The following is a 10,573-nucleotide window of genomic DNA, read 5'->3' as shown; positions in this document are numbered from 1 at the left end:
TTCAACCAAGGAAGGGATGGATGAAGGAAAATAGGATGAATGATGGGTAGATTGGCATACCATGTAGACAGAAAATGTGTTGAATGACTAGGGAAGCTAGTTCGGTTGCCCAAGGAAGGCCTGAAAGAGGAGTGAAATGAAAAATCGGTCTACTACGACTTACAAAGCAGCCCGAAGAGAGGGGAAGATCAGTGACAAAATCCATGGCAATATTACACCAGGGAGCCTCAGGCACAGGAAGTGGCAACAGGAGACCAGCAGGCTTTTGGTGGGAGCTCTTATTGCAAGGACAGTCCGGGCAAGGGGCCATCTTAAGCAATAATGCTGGGAGATGAGATTGAGGGATCTGGTTACCCCCAAATGGCCAGCAATACAGGAGGCATGACCCCAGTTCAAAATCTGTTTACTTGAGCATGTTTGCATATATATATGTCTTGCCTGGAGGGATCTCACTTAATTTCACCAAGCCGCTGTGACGAGGCACCATGGGAATTATGTATTGAGGATCTAGAATCGAGTCTGTGGCATCCGATGCCCTAGACAGTGCGTCAGCCTTGTCATTCTTGGCTGCTGGATGGAAATGGAGAGCGAAATTAAAACGAGTAGGAGAGGGACCAGCGGGCCTGGCGGGTTTAGGCGCTGTGTGGGCTGCAGATAAACAAGATTTTTGCGATCTGTATAAATCATCACTGGATGGAGTGCCCCTTCCAACAGATGCCTCCCAATTTTTTTAAGGCTAACTTGATAGCCATGGCTCTCTGCTCAGCTCTGCTCTGGTGGATCCAGTTTAGAGAATATCTTGGTAATCTTATTCAGGCCCCTGTAGTCAATGCAAGGCCGCAAGGACCCATCCTTTTTGTCCACAAAAAAAGAAGCTGGTCCCGGCAGGAGATGATAACTTGCAGATGAAACCCCTCTTAAGGTTTTCATTAATATAGGCTGAGATCTCCATCTTGGGCCCATGACAGAGGGTACACCCTGCCACAAGTAAGGGAAGTTCCGAGCATCAAGTCCATGGGTCATTCAGCCAGTGCGTTGAAAGACTTTGCCTGTTTTTTTTGCAGAAGACATCTGCAAAGTCATGGAAGAGTGCAGGCAGTTTGGAGGATCCAAATAGTTTTTTTTTATTTCAATCATTCTTTATTACATTTTTCAATAAAAATATTTACATACAAAGCAGGGACCAGCACAACCCGAGTCCCTGCCAATATATACAGATACATTTTCGCACAAGGGTAGATCTTGCCCGTAAATCAATCCCAAAATCCAGATGTACAAAAATAAAACATCCTTATATAATCTGGATATATACACATTATATTTTAACATAAGACCCATGCCCCAGTGCCATGTATCATTCCACCACGCATGACATTACCTACAAAACCCCAGACCCCCCCCCCCCAACCCTGGGGACCAGTGAGAGAGATAAGAGAAGGAAAAGAATAAACAAACGAAATATTCCAAAGGAAAAAAAAACAAGAACAAAAAAACAACTAAAATATTTACTCAAAAGTTGCCTAAGCACAGGATTCATTTATCGATGCCATCTTTGCCACATTCTCTGATGGCATTTCAAACCAACTATACTACGTGAATAATACATTTTTTCATATCTATATATTTTATCAACCAGTTATTCCCATTCCTGAGTAGCAGGGGCATCCTTCTCAATCCAGTGTCTCATCAAAATGATCCTTGCAATAAGCAGTAATTTTGCTATAATAATCTGTTGTTCGGGAATATAGATAGTACAGCCCAGAATCAAAGTAAGGGAACAGTCACCTTTATGCGATCTCGGATCCTATCCACTATCTTGCTCCAATACCCCTGTATCACTCTACATTCCCATAATAAATGAACATCATTAGCCTCTAGTGCTCCACATCGTGAGCAAGCTGACAGAGGGTTTATCCCCATCTTATAAAGAGTATATGGAGAATAATATATTCTTTTTAAAATTTTAAACTGTGGCAGTCGGTGATTCGTATTAACAGTGACCTTTTTACTCATGCTTGTAATATTAGACCATTCGTCCTCGGAAATTGTGTCAATGACCCGTTCCCATTTATATTTACTCTCCTTTTGTATTTTTTCCGTGTAGGTGTTAAGAATAAACTTATATAAATTCCCCAGTTCACCTCTTCTATTCCCCCTAGGACGGGATAAATTAGTGATAACTTCATGTGATTGTACAGTAAATACTTACTTTTCTTTTGCGCATCTAACTGCGTGACAAAGCTGCAAATAATAAAACAAGTGCTGTATTTCTAGTGGAAATTTTCCTTGCAAAGATTCAAAACTCAGCAGGGATCCATCTTCAAATATCTGTGTTACCTCCATAATACCCTTCTTAATCCAGAATTCTTTAGTGTCCATCTTAGCTAATTCGGCTAAGTGCCGATTATCCCATAGTGGGGTGAATAGTGCTCCCCTTAATTGAACATATCTTCTTAACATTATTCCATGTTTTACTCCATAGCCTCCGATATGTCATCTCTATTTCCTCATTCTTACCTGTATCTAGTGCACTCAAAAGGTTTCTATGAGAAATTCTTTTCGGACCAATAACATGAGACCCTATTACTGAGTAATTGTTTCTTAAAATATTCTGTAGCTGAATTGCCAAAAAATAAAATTTTAAATCTGGCAGTGATAGCCCCCCTATCTTCTCTAACACTGTAAGATGACTGTAACGTATCCTAACTCGCTTTCATCCCCATATTAACCGGTTCAGCAATACCTCTATCAACTTGAACCACTTGTCTGGGATCCATATAGGAGTAGAGCGGAGTACATAAAGAATCTGTGGTTGTAAAACCATTTTAACTAAAGACATACGGTCTGCCTGAGATAGTCTCAGCCAAATCTCTATTTTTTTTTCCAACCTGGACAGCAACGGCTTTAAATTATATTCAACAAATTTTTTGGGATCTGATGTCAGATTTATCCCTAGGTATTTAAGACATTGATCTTCCCCCTACTCTCTTGAACCCATAGTCAGGCATATGATCATCCTGTCCAACCATCAAGAGGGAGGACTTAGTCCAATTGATCTGCAGACCAGAAATTAACCCAAACTTTGCAATACATTCCATCACCTTAGGGATGGCCCTCCGAGGATCCCGGACCGATATCAACATACCATCCGCATGTAATATTATTTTCCCTTGAGGCCCTCTAAGACCAAATATTGCCAAGGGTTCAATGTATAATGCATAGAGAAAGGGGGACATGGGGCATCCCTGCCTGGTCCCGCCAGAGAGGTCACCATTGACCACCAGTCTCGCCCTGGGAGAATCATACATCATCCTAATCCATTGAATCATAGTTGACCCAACCCCAAAAGCCTCGAGGGCCCTCCAGAGGTAGCCCCACTCAACCCTGTCAAAGGCTTTGACAGCATCCAACGACAGGATGCAGCAGGGCCCTGTTCCTCCTGATTTCCATGTTAATAAACGCCAATCTTTCTGGCATAAAGCCATTTTGATCTTCATGGATTAGGGAACTGATAACACTTCTAAATCTTAAGGCAATAATTTTAGCAAACCACTTTATGTCTGAATTTAATAAAGAAATTGGCCGAAAAGAGTCAATCTCTCTAATTTCTTTGTCCTTCTTAGGAAACACGACTATTGTAGCCTCAAGCCTAGAAACTGGTAATTTTCCTGTAGCACAAGCATCAGTAACCACTTCATGGAATATTGGCAGGATATATCCAGAATATTTTTTACAAAACTCGGACGGAAGTCCATCTGGACCAGAGGCCGAGCCGTTAGGAAGTCCACTCAGTGTATTTTGTAATTCAGATATAGTAATCACCCTCTCCAAACCCGATCTCTGTTCCTGAGAGAGGCTAGGGAGGTCTAGCCCGGAAAAAAGATCATTAAGTTGGTCTTCTGTGGCCTCTTTTTCAGCAGTATATAACTTATTATAGAAATCCATAAACTCATCTCTTATCTTAGATTGGTCTCTAGTCAAGTTTCCTGACTTATCCCGGATCTCCTCTATGGCTCCCCTAGTGTCTTGAGCCTTGACAATGTCTGCCAGCATTTTATTCGGCTTTCCTCCCTCTATAAAAAATCTGTAATTCTGAAAGAAAATTTTCTGTTGTGCTTTTTCCTGCATAAAAATTGAGTATTGTTCCTCGGCCTCATTTAGTAATTGGAAATTCACCTTAGAGGAGTCTCCATAAAAATCAGACTGCAGTTTCCCTATCCGATCCTCTAGTTCCGTCTCTCTAGCTCTAAATTTACATTTAGTAATCTGAATTTCTTTAAACAGTAAACCTCTAATAAACGCCTTTTAAGGCATCCCAGATGATCGGGATTGGAGCAGACCCTTTATTGATCTGCCAGAAGGCTCGAATCTCAATGCCAATATTCCCTTCCGTGTGTATAAAATTTAACCAGTATGGGTTAAGCCGGAACACTCTCCTCCCAAGTATACGAACCCCATCAAGGTCAAGAGAAAGTAAAAGTGGTACATGATCTGATACTGTTTTAACTCCATAGGACATGTGAGAAATAAAATTAATGGCATCGCGGTTACATAGTGACATATCTATACGTGAAGCAGATCTGCGAAATGTATTGTAACACGAAAAAACTTTCTCGCTACCATACAGAGACCTCCAAACGTCCGTCCAGCCCACCTCCCGAGCTAGTTTTGCTAGGGGGGAGTGCTGCACAGAGGTGCGTCTCTCACCACTGCTTCTACCTAATTCAGGATTCATCACCACATTAAAGTCTCCTTTAATAACTAACGGGATACCAACTTTATTGTGTAAAAAAACAATCAGAATAAGTAGAACTTCAAAAGAAAAATGAGGGGGGATGTACACGAAGGCTAAGACGGCTTCAACACCTTCTAGAACACCATAAAGAAAAATAAATCGTCCTCTATTATCTACCCTTCTCTCCCTTTCCTGGTATTTATTTGTCTATGAATATACAGCGAGACACCTGACCAGTATGTAGAATAGTATGAATGAATTTCCAATGCAGCCCTCCTAAGTCGCACTTTATATAAGGTTTCTGAAATTAAATGCGTCTCAACTAGGCACACAATTGCAGGTAGATGTCGGTTGATTGCATCAAAAATAGCAATCCGTTGTTCACGTTCTCCCATTCCTCTAATGTTCCATGTAACAATCTTAAACATCGTCTATCATATGAAAGGGAGAGAAGCAAACCGTAGAATCCACCCAAAAAAAATAAAAAATAAAATAAAGTCCCTCCGTCCACCTCTCTCCTGGTCCCCGTGGTGCCCGCCCTCCCCCAGCCCAAACTCCCTCCCCCAGCCCAAACTCCCTGCCCAGCCCATAGTCCCTCCCTTATCCCCCCCATCTAGCTGGCTCACCTAACATCGCGAACCTCTACTCTTTTACTTACTCCCCCGGGTAGACCCTCCACCCCCCCCCCCCCGCCCGACCCAAATCAATGACTCTCATTTATAAGTCTGGGAACAATCTTTTGTCCATTGAAAGATACATTCTTTAAATCCCTCATTTTATGGAGAATGGTATCCCTATCCTTTGACATCAAAGTTTTGACTATCGGGGTCCTAGGGGGTGCCCCCGGAGGTGGTGCCTTATTCAGAATTCTGTGTGCCCTCTCAATACTAAAGTTACTCGATAAGTGTTCATTTCAGACTGTTTCTTCTAGCCACCTATGAATAAACTGTTCCGGGGGATTTCCCTCTACCCCTTCCGGCAGACCCAGGATCCAAATATTTGACCGGCGTGACCTTTCCTCTAGATCAGTGACTTTATCTTGTAGTGTCTTATTGTCTTTGGACAGCATATCTAATTTACTCAGAACCTCCTTCATTTGTTTTTTAAGACCTGGGACCGCCTTCTCCACACCTACTATGCGGTCCCTTATTTTATTCAAATCATCACGGATTATGGAGGAATCGCTCACCAGCCCACCAATCTGTTCTTTAACCTCCAGCAGACCATTATTACACTTCTGCACCTCCATTAAGATACGCTCCAATACAGACGGAGAAAGTTCATCATGGCCCGCACCACCACCGGCTCCCTTGATTTCTAGGGCGTCCAATCTTACACCCTGAATTTCTTTTGACAGAGCAGGGGAATTAGCCTTTTGGCCCAGAGTCTTATTGCTAGCCATCGGAGAAGGGGTTTTCAAAAATTTATTTAGCGATTGAGATCCACCCGATTTTCTAGTGGTAGCTTTAAATGGCATTACACTTCGATTTAGACAAATTCCAGTCAGATCACTTCACCACTACCATTCAAATCCTATCCCAATTAACATTTAACACATTAGATATCGGGTTGGCCAAGAAAAGAAAAAGTAAACCTGTTCTATTAAGTCTTTTCTGCAAGACACAGTATATTTTCCCTCGGTGCTTACAGTACCTTATTCCATCACCTTTTTCTCTCAGAAGTCAGTATATGGTATGAGCATCTAAATGTACCGCTCCAGATACCCAACCTTTATACTAGAATCTAATGAGAGACAAGGAGTGACTTCATTTATGACTGTATTGCCTTGTCAGAGCTATAAGTGCACCTTTACAGTTGTTATCCCCTTTCATGTATCACCATTCCCTCCTCCTCCCAAAATCAGTAGTAGGAAGAATACAGCTAGAGAACAACACCCAGCACATATAAAGATGTCAATACTGTATCAATTAATATGCTAAAGAGTTAATCCCCCAGGCTTTATGATAGTAAAAAGAAAAGAGAATTTCATACATCAAGGAAGGTCATCAAATAACATAGAGCACCGTTACCCCCAGCTTTTCAAGAGAACAATAGAGAACCATGACTCTATACACTGTATTAGAAGAAAGAGGAGGACTCTATTACATTTACATTCATTAAGTATCTGCGACCAGAGCATAACAGTGCCCAGTGCTCTAATCATTTAGCAAGGTCATTATGTCCTAATAGATATAGTACTGAGTGAGTCTCTCCTGTGTGAGTTCTTTGATGTTAGAGACCTAAGTCTCTCGAAAATACAGCATGTATAGCTTCAAGCGTTCACAGTTCTATTCTCACAAACTTATCTGAGGGAGTTAAGACTCTGTTGCTGGATGGTTTATTATATAGTCCTCTTCTCCTCCCCCATGCAAGGATAGACATCTCAGGCTCCTTGATGAGGATCCAAATAGTTGAGGTGATTGTGAAAGCAGGAGACAGGAACCATTGGATTGCTGTCCACAACCAAAGCAGACCCAGAAGTGTAGTGTTAATTGAGCCAGGGGAAAAAAACCATTCTCTTAATATAAGACCCCCACCTGCATGCAAAGAGACAGTTTGAAGTGCTGGTTGACACAGAAGAGAACTTGCCCATTGACAAGAGATGGAGAGGGACTTGGCCAGTGGGGTAACAGGCAGATTGTACCGGACAACAAGGGAAAGATGGATAAAGTCTGCAATCTGCAGACAGGTTCAAGAGGGAAGGGTCAGGGTGACCATCATGATCAAAGCAAGAGAGGAGGTATCACTACCCAGGTTCACTGGTCCTACGAGGCCTAGGCTCTGCAGTTCCCCAGATTGATAGGACACTCCTTCAGCTGGTGCCCCTTGGCCCCGCAGTAGGCACACAGACCCAGGTTCCGACGACGTGTCTTTTCCTCTTCAGATAGACCAGTTCTTTCAACGTGCATGAGCTCTTCCTGTAGTGCCGTGGATGCAGGCTGGAGTGGGTGTTGGAAGTCTGGAGACAACCAAAGATCTTGGTAGAGATGGGTAGGCTTTCGCTGCTGATGCATCTCCTGCTGCCGTTCAACAAAGCAGGTGTTAATATTAGAGGCCAGCATAATGAGGTCCTCCAAGCTGCTTGTCAAATCATGACCACGCTCTTCCCGTGGTGCCATGGATGCTGGCTGGAGTGGGTGTTGGAAGACTGTTAACATCCAAGGCGTATACGTAAAGGTTCTCGCTTCCTAGGTTCTGGAATTTTCACTACCCAGGTTCACTGGTCCTATGAGGCCTAGGCTCTGGAGTTCCCCAGATTGATAGGACACTCCTTCAGCTTGTGCCCTTTGGCCCTGAAGTAGACACACAGACTCAGGTTCTGATGACGTGTCTTTTCCTCTTCAGATAGACCAGTTCTTTCAACGTGCATGGGCTCTTCCCGTAGTGCCGTGGATGCAGGCTGGAGTGGGTGTTGGAAGTCTGGAGACAACCAAAGAACTTGGTAGAGATGGGAAGGCTCTCGCTGTTGATGCATCTCCTGCTGCCATTCAGCAAAGCGGATGTTAATATGAGTGGCCAGCATAATGTGGTCCGTTGCTGGGCAAATCATGACCAGAAAGTTCATCTTTAATGAATGCCACAGGATAGGGGACAAGTAAGAGATCGCAGGGGGGTCTAAACTCTGTACCCCTGCCAATCTCTGTATCTAGCCCCCGGTTTCTTTGCTATGAATACAACCACGGGTCAAATCATATAGGACATGTTAATTTTCCCGGCACAACCTCTTTAAGGGCTCCACAGCCAGGCACACTGTCACAGAGTTATTAAGGTGTTAAGTAAATGGGTGTGACCACAACTGTGCTGGGTATTCAGTGTCAGGAATTTAGTTTCGTTTCTTCCTTCTTCTGTCGGCCATGGCTTCTGCTACTCTGAGAGACGAGCTGCTCTGCGCCATCTGTTTGTCTGTATTTAAGAATCCTGTAATGCTGAGATGTGGCCACAACTTCTGCCGGGTCTGTATTGGTCGTGTGCTGGATACACAGGACGGGGCTGGAGTTTATTCCTGTCCTGAATGCAGAGAGGAGTATCAGGAGCGGCCTGCACTGATGAGGAACATAAATCTCCATAATGTAGCAGAACGTTTCCTGGTTACTCAGCCAGAACAAGCGGAGATCACCGGGATCTGCTGCACTTACTGTGTGGACTCTGCTGTACCTGCTGTGAGATCCTGTCTGCACTGTGAGGCTTCTCTGTGTGATAAACACCTGAGAGCTCACAGCAAGTCACCAGAACACGTCTTATCTGAGCCCAGCACTTCCCTGGAGAAGAGGAAATGTTCTGTCCATAAGGAACCTTTAAAGTACTATTGTACTAAGGACGCCAACTGTGTCTGTGTGTCTTGTTATATGATTGGAGAACACAATGGACATAAAATGGAGTCACTAGATGAGGCCTCTAAAAAAAAGAAGGAAAAACTGAGAAATGTTCTCCAGAAACTGATGACAAAGAGAGAGGAGACTGAGGAAAGAGTCCAAAGTGTGGAGGAGCGCAGGAGAAAAGCTCAAGGAAAAGCAGCTGGAGAAGCTGAGAAAGTCACTGCCCTGTTTACAGACATCAGGAGACGGCTGGACGACTTGGAGAAGAGGGCTCTGAGGGAAATCTCCAGGCAGGAAAAGGAAGAGTCACTGTCACTGTCTGTTCTGATCCAGCAGCTGGAAATAAAGAAGGACGAGCTGTCCAGGAAGATGAGGCACATTGAGGAGCTGTGTAACATGGCGGATCCACTGACTGTCCTAAAGGAACCAGACATCGGTGACTTGTGTGATCCTGAGGAGGGGGGAGGTGATGAGGACACAGAGGGACATGATAGACAGACCCATGATGTAGATGATCTGGATATGACTGTGATCTCAGACACATTCCGCACATTATGTGACATAATATCAGGTATAAGGATTGGGATCTATGGGGAGGATCCTGCAGACATATTACTGGATCTAAACACAGCTCATAATAATCTCCTTATATCAGACGACCTGAAAACTGCAACCTGGACACGAGAGGAGCAGAATCGTCCAGAAACAGCAGTGAGATTCCAGTATTGTTATCAGGTGATGAGCAGCAGGAGATTCTCTTCAGGGCGACATTACTGGGATGTGGAGATCAGTAGATCAGGGAGTTGGAGGGTGGGGATGTGTTATCCCAGTATAGGCAGGAGGGGATATCGGTCAATCATTGGAAATAATAACAAGTCCTGGTGTATGTGGAAGTATATTAATCAGTATTCAGTGATACATGATAGAAAAGAGATCCAGTTACCTCACCAGATCTCCAGTAATAGAGTCAGGATATATCTGGATTATGAGGCCGGGCAGCTGTCCTTTTATGAGCTGTGTGACCCCATCAGACACTTACACACCTTCACCGCCACCTTCACCGAGCCCCTTCATGCTGTATTATATGTATATTGGGTAAATAGTGGTGGACACTATGAAGATAGTTGGTTAAGGATTAAAACCTAAAATAAATCTGTAATCAGAATTTTCTATTTGTTAAACACAATTATAAGCATTTTCTATTTCAATCTCTTTATTAAAGTTTTATCAAGAATTGAAATATACATAAATGATTAAATAGCAAACAAACCGGAGCGTGTCTGTGGTTATTTTCACATATTCATAATACAATAGTCACAATATACCGACAGACACCGTCGCGTAAAGGAGAAGTTCAGGCAAAAGTATTTTTTAATATGTTATTACATATAAAAAGTTGGACAAATTTCTAATATACAGTAATTATGGGAAATGCACATAATGCATTTATGCGCATAGTGCATTTATGTGTAGTAGATCAGACAGAGTTCAATTTTCCTAAAAAAAAAAAACGGTGATGTCA

At 43.1% G+C, this 10,573-nt stretch overlaps 1 protein-coding gene across 1 annotated transcript; it reads left to right on the top strand.

Moving 5' to 3' along the window:
- Positions 1–8,119: 8,119 nt before the first annotated feature.
- Positions 8,120–10,300, top strand: LOC138789032 (E3 ubiquitin/ISG15 ligase TRIM25-like). Its single transcript, XM_069967548.1, has one exon. It carries the CDS (start codon positions 8,590–8,592, stop codon positions 10,195–10,197), a length of 1,608 nt encoding a protein of 535 aa, XP_069823649.1. The 5' UTR covers positions 8,120–8,589; the 3' UTR covers positions 10,198–10,300.
- The last annotated feature ends 273 nt before the right edge of the window (positions 10,301–10,573 follow it).

Source organism: Dendropsophus ebraccatus, chromosome 1 (genome assembly GCF_027789765.1).
Source record: "Dendropsophus ebraccatus isolate aDenEbr1 chromosome 1, aDenEbr1.pat, whole genome shotgun sequence".
In the NCBI taxonomy this organism is placed as follows: domain Eukaryota; kingdom Metazoa; phylum Chordata; class Amphibia; order Anura; family Hylidae; genus Dendropsophus; species Dendropsophus ebraccatus.
Note: the sequence above shows the minus strand (reverse complement) of the source record. Positions and strands in the feature narration are given on the sequence as shown.

Excerpts from the sequence above, each read along its gene's own strand:
- LOC138789032 (XM_069967548.1), top strand. The coding sequence starts at position 8,590 with ATGGCTTCTGCTACTCTGAGAGACGAGCTGCTCTGCGCCATCTGTTTG.